Here is an 18,604-nt window from a genome sequence, read left to right on the forward strand (position 1 = left end):
TAATTCAAATTTCAAATAAGTATTGTATCAAGTATTTGAATAAAGACTGACTTACCAATTCAGACTACCAAATATGGAAAATTAGTGACACTACTTCTTATCATCTTATGAAATAACTAGTTGCTGCATACTTATATAATCATTACTACCATCATTGGCTGCGACACAGGTCAAAATGTATGAACAATTATTATTTGAATTTATTTTCAATCAAATAACACTGAAATAGGTATTCTGAAATAACTATAAAGCAGGTTCTTTCATCCACAGCAACATACAGAAATAGTTTTAGGCCCACTTAAACTGTACTGGTACTGAGTCACTTTTATGATGTACACTTTACACTATACACTTTATAATTCATATTGTTTATACCTTCTGTTTTGTTGGCCCTGTTCGTCCTGTTTGTCTTTACTTTAGCTTTTCAATTTTGTTTTCATCAGTACTTGTATTTTTATTGTATTTCATCTTATCCTGTGTTTTCCACTGCTGCTGGACTGAATTAATTAAGTTGTTATTTACTCTCTCCCTGTCTGAGCTGACCTGTCTATTATGTTGGGGGCGGTGTGCTCTGCTTTCTATCACATGGAGAAATTAAGGAAATACATTGACTATCAATTTAGGCTCAACTGTGCAATATTTATATCAGGGTTCTCCCCAAACTGGCACTGTGCCACCATACTCCTTTCCAACGCCATCGTGCTATACTTTCTAATAGGGCTGTCGCGATGCAGACATTTAGTTTACGTCGTCCTTTTTTTTTCCATTTAATTTCTGATACGCATAAATTGGTTAAAACACATGTTCTATTGGAGTAAAGCATAAAAAACTAAAGTGCTGTCCGTAGGAATTGAGTCTCTTTCAGATCAGCTCTTGGTCTGAGTCCGACTGGTTTGACAGTGTACCCTAGTTTTGTTTATGCCAAAACCACAAATGCTCTATATATATATATACATATATTGCCTAATTATGTATATTTCCTATTTATATATATATATATATAGGCTATATATATAATTAGGCTATAATTATATTATTTAGCGAGTTGTGGTGACCCGGAGCTCGGTTGGTCCGGGTTCCACTGACAAATCTCGCTTGGCCTTCGGGTTTTAGCCATTTCAGGCATTTATTTACACTCAACTTAAATCAGAACAACCCAACTATGAAGGAGACACAGTCTCTAGGGCCTCCGTGGGCCTCTAGGCTCTCTCTCTGCCACGAGCCCTTCCTTCCTGCACCCGACCCGTGCTGTGCTGTGCTGTGCCTCCTTTTAAAATGGCTCCCGTGCTTTCGGCCAGGTGTCCCCCAATCACCCTGATTGGGGTGCCAAAAGGGCTGCTCTCTCTCGCCGGCTGGTGGGTGGGGGTGGTACACCCCGTCCTCTACGGTACCCCGGGCCCGTCCAGGCCGAGGACCACGTGGCAGGATGCCACACTCCTCCACCCTTTGTCCAAGCCCCAGGTAGCCGAGGGACCCGGCCAGGATGGTGTCTCGCCGGGGCCGGGTGTCTCCTGCGGCGCCGGCAGCGTCGTCTCCGGCAGCGTTGTCTCCGGCAGCGTCGTCTCCGGCTGCCTCGTCTCCGGCAGCTTCGTCTCCGGCTGCCTCGTCTCCGGCTGCCTCGTCTCCGGCTGCCTCGTCTCCGGCTGCCTCGTCTCTGGCTGCCTCGTCTCCCGCCGCCTCGTCTCCCGCCGCCTCGTCTCCCGCCGCCTCGTCTCCCGCCGCCTCGTCTCCAGCCGCCTCGTCTCCAGCCGCCTCGTCTCCCGCTGCGCCGGCGGCGGCTGCCTCTCCTGCCGCGGCGGCGACCGCATCTCTCCTGCCCCGGGACTCTAGTGCCGGGTCCCAAAGCCGACGGAATATCGGGCAATCCCTCCCAATTAGGAACGGCACCGGCAGGTGTGGCACGACCCCTGCCCTAGCCGTAAACACCCCCTGTGGTGTCCGGACGACCACGTGGCAGGTCTCGTAAGTAAGTGTGTCCCCGTGTACGCATGTCACCTCCATTGGTGACCCTTCCCTTCCCCCCGCCAGGTCGGGCCGGAGGAGGGTGACCATGCTGCCAGTGTCCACTATGGCCTGCATCTGTTTGGTCATCACTCTCGCAGGTACGGTTGGGCACCCAGACGCTCCCTTTGCCCAACATGTCGCCAGCATGCAGGGCCGGCCCGTCCCCACGTCCGCGTAGGCCGACGGCACTGTCACGTCCCGGTCTCGCGCTGCGGCCTCGTCTCGCGCTGCGGCGGCGGCGGCATCCCTTGCGCCGGCGGCGGCGGCGGCGACGTCCCTTGCGGCGGCGTCCCTTGTGGCGGCGTCCCTTGCGGCGGCGTCCCTTGCGGCGGCGTCCCTTGCGGCGGCGGCGTCCCTTGCGGCGGCGGCGTCCCTTGCGGCGGCGGCGTCCCTTGCGGCGGCGGCGGCCCTTGCGGCGGCGGCGGCGGCGGTGTCCCTTTCGGCGGCGGCTGCGGCGGCGTCCCTTGCGACGGCGGCGGCGTCCCTTGCGACGGCGGCGGCGTCCCTTGCGACGGCGGTGGCGTCCCTTGCGACGGCGGCGGCGTCCCTTGCGGCGGCGGCGGCGTCTCTTGCGGCGGCGGCGTCTGTACCGGGGAGCCGTAGTGGGACCTTCATGGTGCCTGCATTCTCCACCAAGTGTGGTGACCCGGAGCTCGGTTGGTCCGGGTTCCACTGACAAATCTCGCTTGGCCTTCGGGTTTTAGCCATTTCAGGCATTTATTTACACTCAACTTAAATCAGAACAACCCAACTATGAAGGAGACACGGTCTCTAGGGCCTCCGTGGGCCTCTAGGCTCTCTCTCTGCCACGAGCCCTTCCTTCCTGCACCCGACCCGTGCTGTGCTGTGCCTCCTTTTAAAATGGCTCCCGTGCTTTCGGCCAGGTGTCCCCCAATCACCCTGATTGGGGTGCCGAAAGGGCTGCTCTCTCTCGCCGGCTGGTGGGTGGGGGTGGTACACCCCGTCCTCTACGGTACCCCGGGCCCGTCCAGGCCGAGGACCACGTGGCGGGATGCCACAGAGTAATGAGACAATCTATAGCCAAATTGTCGAAGATGCCCGAGAATCTCCGGGGATATCAGCATGGGAAATCGGCGAATCAGACCCATGAACCTATAAAGAAAGACGTCATCTCAAGCGGGAGAGAACGTTTGCGGTGCTGGTTTGTGTCACGTAAGTACAGGGCTCTCGTGTCTCATGCATTCGGCGTGAGACACACGCAATTCAACCCATGCACACGCTCGAACCTGGTCTCACGAAAATACGTGACACTGTCACGTTATTTAATCTATTGAAACGTGATCAGGGACACGTAGGCCTATTTTCTAAAATTTTTATTTCAATTGGAAGTAGGCTATTTGTCGTGTCATTAAGCATGACTTCCAAACAAAGGTTCTGTCCGGGAGCGTTCTCCCTAATGTCCCTTATGGTGCTCCGTAGAGATCATTCATTGTTGAAAATGGTCTGTGATAACTATCAAATGACAGCTTTTGGCCACCCGTTTCTACTTAAAATTGTCTGTGATAACTAACAATATGACAGCTTTTGGCCACCCGTTTCTACTTTCACCTTTGATAGCCTACTGAGAAATTGTGACAATACACGGATATATCAAATGGGTGCGCTGCTCGGTAGGCAAACCGCAAAGGAAAAAAGGGTAGCTGCCTCATCTGTTCTTTTTAGAATTGTATGTCTTGATATTTATTTTATGTAGCCATCTATTCTCTTGTTTTTGGCTATGTGAATGAACGTCCGCGTCGATGCCTCGATCGCAAGTCCAGTGTCGCGAGCGGACGTTGCCATGACATCTAGAAATCATACCGTATTTAATGGGTTGTAGTGAGTGTAACATAATTCACCTACAGTATTTTGTTATGTGTTGTTCTTTCAATTGCGTTAGGCATGTCGTTTACTGTCTTGGTGGTTCAGGGATCGCTGTCCCTTTAAAGATTACGAGCGTCTCATGACGTCAGAGCCCATGCGGGATTTGTTTACATTCAGCACGTTTTGATTTCCTGTTTCTCTCTTACTAAATAAACGAGTCACACAACTGTGTGCTCAACGTGCAAAATTGTATCCCTCACTTATTGCAATTTCCACAGGGTTATCATTAATATTGATGTGTAGGGGTTGATTATAACTCGTGAATAATATTGTTTAGACCACGGTCTGGGGGAATACTCGTATTCTGATTGGCTGCAGTGCGTGCATTAACTCCTGATATAGCCCTACAGACACCTGCTTAGTAGTTCCAGTCAATGTTTAGATTCTCTGCCCGAGCCCGAGCCCGACGCGGGCCGGGTCGGGCCGATAATTCCCACCACTGTACTCGGGCCGGGCCTTTGATCTAGCGTTTTTATTTTTATTTTACCATTGGTTTATTGGCCTAATCTGAGGAGAAATATATGCCATAAACAGAAATATTATAGGCCTTTATTACACGGGTCTTCTCAATGCCGTGGAACGCTCCGTTCACTTGTATGGGTAGTAGTCCAGTGACTTGTCTACCCCAGCTTCTTCCGTTGCGTCACCGTCTTTGCGGACAAATTATTTCTATGCTGATCAACAATACGAGTAGCCCCCCCCCCCCCCCCCCCTTAAATAAATACTATGGCAGAATTATTATTATTATTATTATTATTATTATTCTCATTCAACTTGAACATGTGTTTATACAGTAGAGTGGTGGAGGGATGACGTATGTTGGCCAACCCGGAAGTGAGCGTCGCCCTGGATTCCCTCGACAAAAAGCCAACGGGTTTTGCCATTGGATTTTGGATTATTGCAGAAACATTTGCATCTTTGAAGCACCTCCTCAAAAACTGAAAATAAATAAATACATAAAAATAACCGTGCTCCAAAGAACGAAATGTAAACCAATGCATTATGAATGGGAGTGTTTCTCCGATTTTTCCATGCTACACAGAACGAAATGTAAACCCATGCAAATAAAGACTTCATGGTCGTAATAATTTAAATATCATTAATATCCTGAGTGTGTAGGGTGGTATTCATTTTTTTTAACGGGGCTGCATCCAGTCACTTGACCGTTATGGTTGCTATGGTGGTTGCTATCGACCGCCCCCTCTAATCCTTACATGGCTCTAAAAACCATGCGGCAAAGGAGCTGCCGTCAATTGTGTTGTTTTTGTTGTAAACTAGGGTCCGATGGTTAGAAAATAGGCAGATATTCCAAGGTATCCTTAAAAGGCAGCTTGGATGTTTTTATTTTCTGCAGTTTAGACTTCTACTGTAACCTATTTTTTAAAGCAAAACACCAAGCTCATTGATTTAACGAGGCAGTGTTATATGAAACAATTTATTAAATAAATATTTGTGAGATGTCATTACTTCTCCTGAGTTTGCTTCCTATTTATGTCGAGTATACACCCCTACTGTCCACAAGCATCCCCCCCCCCCCTCCCCATATGGATTTGGAGAATTGTTGCCACGTCCCAGTGGTGGAGGTATCATATATATGAAAGAGGGCATTCAATTGTACTATAATGATCAATTAGGAGGCCGAAGCCCTAAAGGAAGTGATGCAATAGGTGACTGAGGGTCAACATTTGAGTCTTATCTACATTTACTGTACTGTTGGAGGTCACGCCCCTTTTCCGGCCTTTTCGAGATAGCCAGGGATACTTAAATGTTTACACACATTTCCCGGGGCCCCGAGAACGACATATCCGAGATTTGGAGTTCTAGCCCTTAAAGGAAAAAAAAAATCCCAAATGGACTGTCATTTGGACAAAGCCCCTCAGAAGTGTTGCCTGCCAGACCTAATGGTTCAGAATGTGGTGGAAAAACAGTTTTTGAGATAGGAAGGTCCTACCGCCCTGAAATTTGAATACCTTATTCTAGGGCCTAACTGGGACCCCCGCACCGAAACTTGGCCCGGTCGGACCCCGAGGGCAGGAAGGGGGGGCCCTTCCTGCCTGAAACTTGGCCCAGTCAGACCCCGAGTGCAGGAAGGGGGGGCCTGGACTTTCATAATCTTCGCTTGGTGAATGTGAAGGATGTTTGGTCGGATGTTATGACGAAGAATCATAATTTGAATGGGAATATTCTATAAATGTCATGATATCATCTTTCGTCTCAACACTTCAGCTGCAGCCGCTTAAAGTCTCACTCCGAGAACCTTAAAACATGAATCAATCCATTAGAAGTATGAAAATATCTTCCCGGTGGCCTAACGGGGCAAACAAGGTGTGCTTTGACATCTACGTTTCGAGGCGATTGCAACAGTGCCACACATGATCATATTTGAATATGTTTCGGGGTAGTAATTAGCTGTCGATTTTGGAGGCCTTTATCAATAATGACCAGCTATAGATTTGCTTCCCGATGGAGATTTCTGACAAATTACATGTTATTTAGCATCTACACGTTAAGCTGAGTCCAATGAGATCAAGCTCGCCCTCTTGCCACACCGAGATCATGTAGGTGTACCATGTAAAATACATGTTACCATTTGCTAGAGTGTCATGCTTGGTGTCATTGGACTCAGCTCAACTTATGAGATAACAAAAGTTAATGTGTATTTCTCTCATTACTTTTTGTCATTATTAAAGAGAGGCCTGATTCTCAGATATGCATGTTGGATGGCTAGGGTGTAGGTCTGGGAAGAACTTCAGGCCAAAATCTTGCAAGCGAGCCGCTGGGTGCACGTGCAACGAGATGGAGCACTTGCTGAGTCATTTCCTGTAGGGCTGGAGCCACAGGTTGAAGCGTATGCGTCCTTTGAGACCCCCTTTGATAAAAGGGGGTCTCAAATGTTGACCCTCAGTCACCTATTGCATCACTTCCTTTAGGGCTTCGGCCTCCTAATTTATCATTATAGTATAATTGAATGCCCTCTTTCATATATATGATACCTCCCCCTCTAATCCTTACATGGTTTTTAGAGCCATGTAAGGATTAGAGGGTCGATAGCAACCACCATAGCAACCATAACGGTCAAATGACTGGATGCAGCCCCGTTGAAAAAAATTTAACACTCCCATTCAGAATGCATTGGTTTACATTTCGTTCTTTGGAGCACGGTTATTTTTATATATTTATTTATTTTCAGTTTTTGAGGAGGTGCTTCAAAGATGCAAATGTTTCTGCAATAATCCAAAATCCAATGGCAAAACCCGTTGGCTTTTTGTCGAGGGAATCCAGGGCGACGCTCACTTCCGGGTTGGCCAACATACGTCATCCCTCCACCACTCTACTGTAAAAACACATGTTCAAGTTGAATGAGAATAATAATAATAATAATAATAATAATTCCGCCATAGTATTTATTTAAGGGGGGGGGGGGGGGGGGGGGGATAGTCTTTTGGCCATTCGTAGTGTTGATCAGCAGAGAAATAATTTGTCCGCAAAGACGGTGACGTCGCTTAGCAACGGAAGACGCTGGGGTAGACAAGTCACCGGACTACTACCCAAGCAAGTGAATGGAGCGTTCCACGGCATTGAGAAGACCCGTGTAATAAAGGCCTATAATATTTCTGTTTATGGCGTAGATTTCTCCTCAGATTAGGCCAATAAACCAATGGTAAAATAAAAATAAAAACGCTCGATCAAAGGCCCGGCCCGAGTATAGTGGTGGGAAATATCGGCCCGACCCGGCCCGCGTCGGGCTCGGGCTCGGGCAGAGAATCTAAACATTGACTGGAACTACTAAGCAGGTGTCTGTAGGGCTATATCAGGAGTTAATGCACGCACTGCAGCCAATCAGAATACGAGTATTCCCCCAGACCGTGGTCTAAACAATATTATTCACGAGTTATAATCAACCCCTACACATCAATATTAATGATAACCCTGTGGAAATTGCAATAAGTGAGGGATACAATTTTGCACGTTGAGCACACAGTTGTGTGACTCGTTTATTTAGTAAGAGAGAAACAGGAAATCAAAACGTGCTGAATGTAAACATGTAAAACTCGTAATCTCTAAAGGGACGCAGGTGAATTATGTTACACTCACTACAACCCATTAAATACGGTATGATTTCTAGATGTCATGGCAACGTCCGCTCGCGACACTGGACTTGCGATCGAGGCATCGACGCGGACGTTCATTCACATAGCCAAAAACAAGAGAATAGATGGCTAGATAAAATAAACATCAAGACATACAATTCTAAAAAGAACAGATGAAGCAGCTACCCTTTTTTCCTTCGCGGTTTGCCTACAGAGCAGCGCACCTGCATTTAATATATCCGTGTATTGTCACAATTTCTCAGTATCAAAGGTGAACGTAGAAACGGGTGGCCAAAAGCTGTCATATTGTTAGTTATCACAGACAATTTTAAGTAGAAACGGGTGGCCAAAAGCTCTCATTTGTTAGTTATCACAGACAATTTTCAAACAATTAATTATCTGTACGGAGCTCCATAAGGGACATTAGGAGAACGACCGGACAGAACCTTAGTTTGGAAGTCATGCTTAGTGACACGACAACTAGCCTACTTCCAATTGAAATACAACATTTAGAAAATAGGCCTACGTGTCCCTGATCACGTTTCAATAGATTAAATAACGTGACAGTGTCACGTATTTTCGTGAGCCCAGGTTCGAGCGTGTGCATGGGTTGAATTGCGTGTGTCTCACGCCGAATGCATGAGACATGAGAGCCCTGTACTTACGTGACACAAACCAGCACCGCAAACGTTCTCTCCCGCTTGAGATGACGTCTTTCTTTATAGGTTCTTTATAGGTTCTGATTCGCAGATTTCCCATGCTGATATCCCCGGAGATTCTCGGGCATCTTCGACAATTTGGCTATAGATTGTCTCATTACACGCTAAATAATATAATTATAGCCTAATTATATATATAGCCTATACATATATGTAGGCAATATATATAATTAGGCAATATATATATATATATATATATATATAGCATTTGTGGTTTTGGCATAAACATCACTAGGGTGCACTGTAGCCTACTATCTGCGCACACCCTTTCTGAAGCCTCTCTCTCGCTCTCTCTCTGTCCCTCCCTCTCTCTCTTTCTCTCTCTCGTACCGTTTTGTGGAGCACATTAATTGTCTGAGAACACTCCCATTCAGAATGCATTGGTTTACATTTCGTTCTGTGTAGCACGCAAAAAGTCGGACTATCGTGCTTTGGAACACGCTTCAATGGATTAACGTTCGTGCGCAGGAGCACGCAATCGCGTGATGCCGGGTTGCGATGACAGTTGATATAATAATAATAATAATAATATAATAATACATTTAATTTAGAGGCGCCTTTCAAGACACCCAAGGTCACCTTACAGAGCATATAGCAAAACAGAATAACACTCAAAAGAAAGGGGGGGACCTCACTAACCACCACCAATATGTAGCACCCACTTGGATATGTAATGACCTCGCCGGTGACATAATGATGTCGAGTCATTAGTAGTTGAAGGTAGTTTAAATTAACCAAAACCAGGTCACTGAAACCCGTAACGTCGTAACCAACGGCAGAAAACCGACACAAAACAAACCCCGGTTACCCCGGCAACCCCCAACACGGTCTCACTCGCGTGCAGGCCCCCACCCTCCTGTTCTTCCAAGGCCCTCCCCCAGCTGACCTAATGATTCGCCCCCACGCTGATTGACAAGAAGAACATTACAATACATGCACATAGAACAACTGGCATAACGGACAACGAAATATAATGCAACACATAACACACAAACTATTCAACTGTCCCAGGGTCGCTACAATATATAGCATTTGTGTTTTTGGCATAAACATAACTAGGGTGCACTGTAGCCTACTATCTGCGCACACCCTTTCTGAAGCCTCTCTCTCGCTCTCTCTCTCTCTCTGTCCCTCCCTCTCTCTCTTTCTCTCTCTCTCGTACCGTTTTGTGGAGAGCGTTAATTCGCTCTGTGCACAATATGGCGACCGTTGGCGGAAATGATCTGTATAGGATGCTGAGCACTTCCGGTCTAAACATCCAGATTTGACAGCGACCACGAAAACAGCCAGAGAGCGAATTAGTTAGTTTTTCAGTTTCACAATGAGCCTTTTTAAAATCCAAGGGAAGCGACTTAGCTTTCAACAGGTGGGAAACACTGTACGTCATTGCTGTGTGCCGTTGTGTACCTGTTCATCGAAGTACAACAAAACAGTTAGCTTCCATTCATTCCCCGTTGACGCTGCGGTACGGGCTGAGTGGAAGCAGAAAATCCGTAGGGATGACTTCATGCCGACCAAGCACACCCGGGTCTGTAGTCGACATTTTAAGCAGACTGATATTGATGTGACTGTCGGTGGACGAAGGAGGGTGAAGAAGGGAGCCATACCAGTTTTATTTTCTTGGAACGGATACCAGCTACCTGCGCCCAGACCGAGTGTGTGGGAACGGCGTCCGCGGGCCGAGAGTCCCCCCCCAGAGCCAGACTCGGACTCGGAGATGGAGACTGGAATGGCTCCAGATCATGATTACTGTGTCGTCCCCCAAACAGGAGCGAGGGCAAGTAATTTGTCAGACGAAAACGAAGCTCTACGTCGTCAGATCAGGGAGCTTCAACAGCAGGTGGAGGATCTCAATCTTCGTCAGCGTTTTGGAATAGAGCGTCTGTCTGCATCAGATGAGGACGTGCGCTTTTACACCAGGTTTGCCTCCTACAGAAGTTTCATGGCATTTTGGAGACTAATTGAACCTGCTGTGACCCACAAAATGATTCGCACAACCAGCGCCAAGACAGCCTCTGCCAGCATCAGGACAACGGTAGGTTTATTGTTGGTATGTTTTTGTTGATATGTTTTTAGTTTTATGTTTTATGTTTTTGTTGATATGTCTCAACAGAAACTGAGACCCATTGACGAGTTTCTGCTGTTCCTGATGTACCTGTCAGTGGGTTTTCCTCTGAGGGACCTTGCAGAGAGGTTCAACATCCACCGCACAACAGCAGGTCGTATCATCACTACATGGACCCACTTCCTGTACTGCCTGCTGGGAAGCAAGCGCCTTTGGGTTCCTCCAGAGGTAGTGAGAGCTCACCTGCCACCTGAGTTTGCAGCTTTTGCAGATACACAGGTAGTCCTTGATTGTACAGAAATATTTTGTCAGACACCATCCTCTCTGCTCCTTCAGAGTGAGGTTTTCTCAACCTACAAATCTCATGCCACATTCAAGGCCATGGTTGGCATGGCACCCCACGGTGCTGTCACCTTTGTGTCTGGACTGTATGCAGGCTCTATGAGTGACCGGGAGATTTTCAAGTTGTCTGGGATTGTGAAGCTGTTGAAGCCAGGTATGGCAATCATGGTGGACAAAGGGTTTCGTGTGGACGACCTTGTTCCTTGTAAGGTTTACCGGCCTGCATTTCTCAGGAACAAACAACAAATGAGTCGTGAGGATGTTAGACAGACACAGGCGATTGCACGTCTGAGAGTGCATGTGGAGAGGTGTATCAGGAGAGTAAAAGAGAACAAACTGTTTGACAAGGCCATACCACTATCTTTATGTGGGAACATCGATGAACTGTTCAGTGTGGCCTGCTTCCTGGTCAACTACCAGAATGGGCCTTTAGTGAAGGCATGGGCAACTAGTAAATAAAGTAAATGTTTTATTTTGTGCTGCGTTACGTCTGCTTGTATTGTCCCGTGTTCTCACCCGAATGGTCTGCACCTTGTCGCGGTGGGTGAGCTTTAAACTGAGACAGGCCAATTTTGTGTTTTGCATTTGCTGTCACTGTGTTTGCCACTGTATGTACATTAGCTTTGGGTTTTAAAGGACTTGAAATGAAAACCAGATGCATCATAGATGACACTAGAATATGTAGAATTTAATAAGGAAAGATTGAACAACACTTTTTCAATGATCCTATATCAACAATCCACATAGTTTTACACTCATTTCAATCAGTTCGAAAGGTATGGTCTTTGAATGAAACATTCATTTAAAAAAGATCAGATTAAAAAATGATAGAAAAATAAATAATCCCCCCTCTCCCTTATGACCCTGGCAACCTCAGCATCTTTATAAATTCTTTGCACAAGAACATCATCCTCTGCAAAAACCACAAAATCACACCACTGCATCCCTGTGATAAGCAGCTGGCCTTGCACCTGCCAGTAGTAGCTGTGGCTTGGCTTCAGACGGAGGGCGCCATTCTGCATGCGCAGGTACCCGCAGTCCACGTAGCTCTTCACGTTAGGACACTTCACCTCCACCAGCCCAAATGGTGGTGCCTCCGTGGGATCAAAAACGACCCCATCTGGAGAAGAACCGAGCCAGGGAGCATCTGGATGGATGACAAATCCTGATGGCCAGTAGCTGATGTTTTTAATGTGGGCATACTCCTGAATAGCTACTGGCTCCAGTGCAAGCCCCCTCTTCATCAGAGCTGTCTGAACCCCACCTTTGCGGATACGTTCGGCAAGGTTCTCAGCAGAGCTGTGACCTCTGACATGGCACACCTCCCGGAACCTTGAGGAGGTGAGCCTCATCTTCCTCAGGCTGTGCCATTCTGCGCTACCACTCTGTTCCCTTGTGGCCCTCTCAATGGATCTTGCCATGTCGAAATTGATGGTAAGCGCCATTGCATTACATTGTTGTTGGTGAGTGCACACAAAGGAACATGTGCTTGGGTCCAGCCTGTGACCATGTAACGGCAGTGGGGGTGGAGAGGGTGCGTCTGGGTGGTGGATGATGACCCTACTCACTGGCACAGGGTGCTGATAAGAAATAGGGCTTCCATCTTGAACGCTCCCAAAAGTGGAATTGACGAGGGGGACACCAGGACTTATGGAGAGCGTGGTGATTAATGGTGCAAGGTCTGCCATGAAGTCCTGGTATGCCTCGTCGACCTTCAGGACATCTGGGTCTGGCAAGTCCCCCCGCACTGCTTTGTAGCGCTTGCTCCTTTTGAAACAGTTACATCATAATTAAAAAAAAACAATAACTCTTATAACAAAACAATCTGACAATGACTGCAGAATATATTTGTACTTAACAATGAATATTACCTCACACCATCAGCAGCTGTGTACTGTCTCGACTTTGGTTTGGTTGAGACAAATACCATATTACTCACTCTGCCAGGTTTCACACCCTATCAAGAAAGCGGGTAAAGTTTCAATCAAATTTCAAAAATCCATATAACATTAACAATCTGCTTAGTTCTTAAGTACTAACCAGTTTTCGGGGCTTATGCCACTGCTGCTCAGTTTCAGTGCAGCTGAGGACTGGCGGAACTGCTTTCAGTTGCAATGCCGAGTATTTCGTGCTCTGGTACAGCAGTGCAACACTGTGATTGCAGAGAGCAGTTCCAGCCACACAAGAACACTCAGCCGCAGCTATTTGAATCTGTGGCTGAGTGCTGTCCTCAAAAGTGATCTATGGATAAAACATGATTTTAGTATTATAATTATTATTATTTAAATAATACAGTTTAGTATTAATAGAGCATTGAACTGGTTAGTATGGCCTAGATTGAGGATACAAAGTCAGCTCTTACCTCTCACTGACTAATGTACCCATCATGTAAAGGCCTACTTAAACTTGTACTCCAAAGAACAGGAGCAGTACAGAATTGAACAGGTTAGTATACCGTAAATCCTCAATTGTGGCCAGAGGGTTTTATTTATTTAGGCTGCACAGCCTGTTTTCTAATTGAATCTCTGTCTTTACTTGAGGATTTACGATAGCCTAGACTGAGGGTACAAAATCAGCTCTTACCTCACACTGACAAATGTTCCCACCATGAAAAGGCATACTTAAACGTATGCTCCAAAGAACAGGAGCAATAACAACCGGTTTCTGGGGTGTCCATGTCCAAGTATAGTTCAGGTTTAAGTAAAATAAACAGACTCGAGATGAATTATTGTTGTTCTACATCCACATCGCCAACTATAGCCACAAAAACACCCCAGAATCTTGAACTGATTAAACACATGTATTCCACCCTACTCTGACGTCGTGAGGCTTCTCATGTTTGCGCATGGACCTATAGCAGACGGCCCTGACGGTCACCCTCCCCGCAGCCGGGTCTTTATTTGACACTGTGGGAATTCAACGTCATTCATGTAATGTGAATCAAAACACACTGGACTTCTTTTCAACACAGTACAGTCGATCAAACAACCTGATGCTCGAAAAGTAACTAGTAACTGCGCGATTTGTCTCTAGTTTTCTGAACCAAGCTAGCTACCTAGCGATGGCACAATGTGAACGTATTCTGATGTCAGTTTGGAACTTACCTTCAAAATTGTCAATATAACTCGAGAGGTACATCTTGTACCCCTTTTCCCGTTTACTCCGGGGGGCAACGCATCCTTTTTGGACAAGTCTGTGGACGTCTGATATGGTCAGTTTGGGCAGGTCTTGTAGACATCTGGTGAAAAACATCGCCATCGTGCCGGAAGTACTGAGCATCACAATCGAGGGAGCGGAAGTAGAACGGAAGTAGCTTCTTGCACCGAGCGAATTGTCTGAGAACACTCCCATTCAGAATGCATTGGTTTACATTTCGTTCTGTGTAGCACGCAAAAAGTCGGACTATCGTGCTTTGGAACACGCTTCAATGGATTAACGTTCGTGCGCAGGAGCACGCAATCGCGTGATACTGGGTTGCGATGACAGTAGTAAGTAGTAAAATATTTAATAACAAATTTGAAAGGAGGCCATTTTTCCCCCTGCTATATGTAACTACAACTACTAATCTATAAATTATTAAATTAATTGAGCGATATACATACATTACTTTTTCGAAGACACACTATTCAAAGAAGGATGCGTTGACACGTGTCAAAATATAAATATTTAATATATAATTTGTATTTTATAATTTTCCTGCGCTGGGGTGTCTGGGGCTCAGTATAGCAGTTCTCAGGGTGAGAGCGTTTTCTGAATTATGTTATACAATGATAATATAATATTCGAGGCAAATTATACTTCAGAGTGATTCAATACCCCTCCGCTGCACATTAGTATCGTGCTTCACCCTGCCAGGGTTTATTTCATGATAAGGAACGGCTTGCTGTACATTATACCTTGCTAAGTAAATTGGCAAGGGAAGATGGTGACTAAAAATCGAACATGTGAGGGTCAGATTGCCCCTATAGTCCATGTTCACAGCAACCAAAATGTTGCAGAAATTAAGACACATCCATCAATTCGGTTCCAAATAGACTTTGATGCCGGACAAATGTCTCTATTGGAGCTTCATTAAGTCACTATTTCACCCGAACAAACAGATGGCTAGTCAGATGCTGGTGAAATGGCATTATTTCCAAGAATCACTTCAAATACCTACAGCCGTACACTCCGAGTTACTTTCTACTGATGCATTTAATACATTTAGTTTTTAGAAAATAAGAAAAGCCATAGGAAAAAAGATGATTTAACTAGACCCTTAGCAAATACTTTAAAGGCTGATTACATTACTCTTATACTCAGATTCCAACACTGACTTCCGATGCACTTCAGAATTTTCCTAAATTTCTGTGTGCTATAAATCATTTACGAAAATACATCTCTGAACTGCTCACTGATGAGGATCCCCCTAGACAGCTAAGGTCATCAGAGCCTGGCCTTTCAACTGTTCCCATAGTAAGGACAAAACTTGGCAAAGCATATTTTACCTATCATGCTGCACACAGTCATTTTGAGGCCTGGGGCTATTTACCAGGAGGAGGCCCCTATATCGCTTCGACACGCATGACACGCATGACAAGCACTAGGGATGGGCCGATGGTAGATTCTATCGACTGACGACGATAGGTGGATTCCATTGTCGATCGTCTCAAGATGCTGATGAAATGGCAATTATATTTCATTTCAGTGTTTCCCCCAGCAATGTATGTTTAAGGCAGCCGCATTAACAACACTAGGGCCCCGCCTTGACTACCAATGTATTATTATTTATTATTATTATTATTTTTATTTATTTTTTTATTATGCATGAAAAAAGTACAAAACCCGTAGGGAAAGAAAACATACTTCCATCAGGTACAAAAAATATAGATGTATAATGCATTGGTAATACTGTTTTAAAAGTAGTCGTGCCATAAAGCTTTTGGAATGGAATTGAAGGTGGGAGCGAGGGATAGTTCACCCTCACTGAAGTCCGTAGGGCCACACCACAACCCCCCCCCATGTAATGAATGTGAGAATAACCTTTCCAAAATGTTAAACTGGCTCCACAAGAGTAAAAGGAAACGAACAGATTCAGAAGACGACACGTCCGATCTTCTAAACACAAATGACTCGTCAACATTACCTTTAGCAACGCTAACGAGAACGAGCGTTAGCACCGCTCCTAGCTGTCCACAGCCTGACATGCTATCAGCCAAACGACCAGACCGACCAGCGGCCGCCGATAACGTTGACGTTAATAATAACCCGGTGAGTCCTGCAGATGAATGGCCTGACTGTTGGTCAAGTGACCAAAGGATGTATTCTTTATCACAAAACAACTGGCTCATTGCCAAAGAAAAGAAGCTAGGCTGCAAAGTGTGCAGCAAAGTAAAATCGTTTGCTGCTCACACAGAGCAGGGACTGAGGCTGTCACCTGAGTGGAGTGGCTGTTCAATCTCTGCCTTTGGTACTGACAAGGCTAAGCAACAGCATTCACTGCATAAGAAAATCAAGGAACACAGAGATTCCAGATCCCATTTAAGAGCAGTGGAGATAGAAAATAACACAGAACGTAATGACATTCACCAGAAAATCCAAGACATGCATAAGGCTAAACACGATACTAGTTGCCGAGGGTTCCGAACAGCCTACAAAATCGGTAAGCATGGGCGTCCATTCACAGATATGCCAACTGATGTGACCTTGCAAGAGTTAAATAGAGTAAACATGGGGCGAGTTTTGCACACAGACAAGACGTGTGGTGATATAATTGACCATATTGCTACATACATGAAGAAGAAAATAGCCGACGACATAATCAAAAACAGACGAAAATTGTGTGTGTTGATTGACGAATCCACCACAATCAGTGGCAAGAATGGGCCACCTTTACAGCAGTTCAATCCACAACGTTATGTAAAGTCATGGCTTGCCAAGGGAAAGAAGATCTGCAGATGAAACAGCATGTGAAGCTCCGCACCATTCAAGCAAAGCTGACCCCATGACCTGCTGGACCCTTTTTTAATTAGGTTAATTGTTTTATAATATGTAGTCTGTGCACAATCTTTTTTCTTTTTTTTAATCAAGATTGACATTCAATATTTCTGTTAAAGCTACATTTCTTGTTTACTTATGTCTTTGGCTGTGAGTATTTGTCAACTCTGCTGACGTGTTACACTAAAGTACAATTGTTGACAAGTTATGGTTTATTAATTTACCATTTATCGTTTCCTCACTGAATTCATTACCAAATTCACAGCTAACTTATTGTCTACCTCTGATCCCTTTCAGCCTCTCCCTGCAAAGGCAAGGTAAGATGCAGATGAAACAGCAGCTCTAGAACCTGAAGTTTAACCACAGAGCCTATGGTGCCATATGTGAACTAAAGCGAGTGTACTCCAATAATTGAAATGGTTTTCCCTTTGATTAAATAGTTTTTGAAGCTCAGCATTACCTCTTACTTTTTTTTTTTTTTTTTTTTTTTTAGTACTGGCACTTATTTATTTCCATTTCAAGCACTGGTTACGATGTGTTGAATTGTCAGAGGTTGACCAGACTGCTTCAATGAAATCAACTGAAAGTATTACAAAGGACTACCGGTAGTTGCATCTGGCGTTACATGAGATGGTGACACTGACAACCCCCTTGATAATGGTTTTTAAGAAAAAATGAGAAAAATAAAACGGCAGTTTTATAATGTAACAAATCAAAAAAAGTGAATGAGCGGAGCGGAGTAGTTACATCCGGTGTTTCATGAAACTGTGATATTGACGACCCCCCCCCCCCCTCGGCCGATCATATCGACGATTGCTGGGGGGTGCAATCGGACAATGGAAGGTGTAGATGATCTCCCAACCCTAACACGCACACAAACCCTCACCACGTGCACTGACACAACAGCGCTTTGAAGTCCGAAGAACCACTCTATGAATTTGATCGCAAACTAGACAGTTTATAGCCAAGGAAAAAATGTATGTGCCATGACATACACTGTAGGGCTGTCACTTTTTATTCGATATTCGAATATGCATTAGAAAATGATGTGAAATATTCGTCTTGAATATATATAAACAAATCATTTTTTTACAGTCTATGATTAGACGGCTTGGTTTTTCTTCATCGTTTGCCATCTCATCACAGTTGCGGGCGCGTTAATCAAGCGAATAATCATGTATCCATTTTCTAAAATGGAAAACGATAGTTACGTATTGTAACTCTAGATTCTATGAGTATAGGCGCAGCCTTTTAAGGCTATTGCTATTGGGTTAAAAGGGCGAAGCACGATTGTCTATGCCTCATTGGTCCCGATCAGTACCAGAAACACAGATACATACGCGCTAGTATCATGCGTCATACGTAGCATAACATACGTCATGCGTCTAACGGCACGTCATCAACGAGCAGCTCTAGCGTGTCTGATAAGACACAATAGCTCTCAGCATGAATATTTGACTCCACCTCACATTGTGTTAATATGCGAGGGGAATAGTCACACAATCACACTAACTCTGACAAAG

The 18,604-nt window shown here is 45.3% G+C and overlaps 1 protein-coding gene across 2 annotated transcripts; it reads right to left on the reverse strand.

Annotated features, from left to right (window-relative positions):
* Positions 1-11,890: 11,890 nt before the first annotated feature.
* On the reverse strand, positions 11,891-13,886 carry LOC132455078 (uncharacterized). Of its 2 annotated transcripts, XM_060048788.1 has the most exons (3): positions 13,146-13,886; positions 12,977-13,062; positions 11,891-12,872 (listed from the first exon to the last, which is right to left on the reverse strand). In XM_060048788.1, exons 2-3 carry the CDS (start codon positions 13,033-13,035, stop codon positions 11,918-11,920), a joined length of 1,014 nt encoding a protein of 337 aa, XP_059904771.1. In that variant the 5' UTR covers positions 13,036-13,062; positions 13,146-13,886; the 3' UTR covers positions 11,891-11,917. The 2 variants fall into 2 exon arrangements, with proteins under 2 accessions (XP_059904771.1, XP_059904772.1); XM_060048789.1 differs by having other exon boundaries at positions 12,977-13,886.
* Positions 13,887-18,604: the final 4,718 nt, after the last annotated feature.

Source organism: Gadus macrocephalus, chromosome 4 (genome assembly GCF_031168955.1).
Source record: "Gadus macrocephalus chromosome 4, ASM3116895v1".
Taxonomy (NCBI): Eukaryota; Metazoa; Chordata; class Actinopteri; order Gadiformes; family Gadidae; genus Gadus; species Gadus macrocephalus.

Excerpts from the sequence above, each read along its gene's own strand:
- LOC132455078 (XM_060048788.1), bottom strand. The coding sequence starts at position 13,035 with ATGGTATTTGTCTCAACCAAACCAAAGTCGAGACAGTACACAGCTGCT. Across the intron at positions 12,873-12,976 it reads ACAGCTGCTGATGGTGTGAG|GAGCAAGCGCTACAAAGCAG; the intron begins GTAATATTCATT and ends CTGTTTCAAAAG.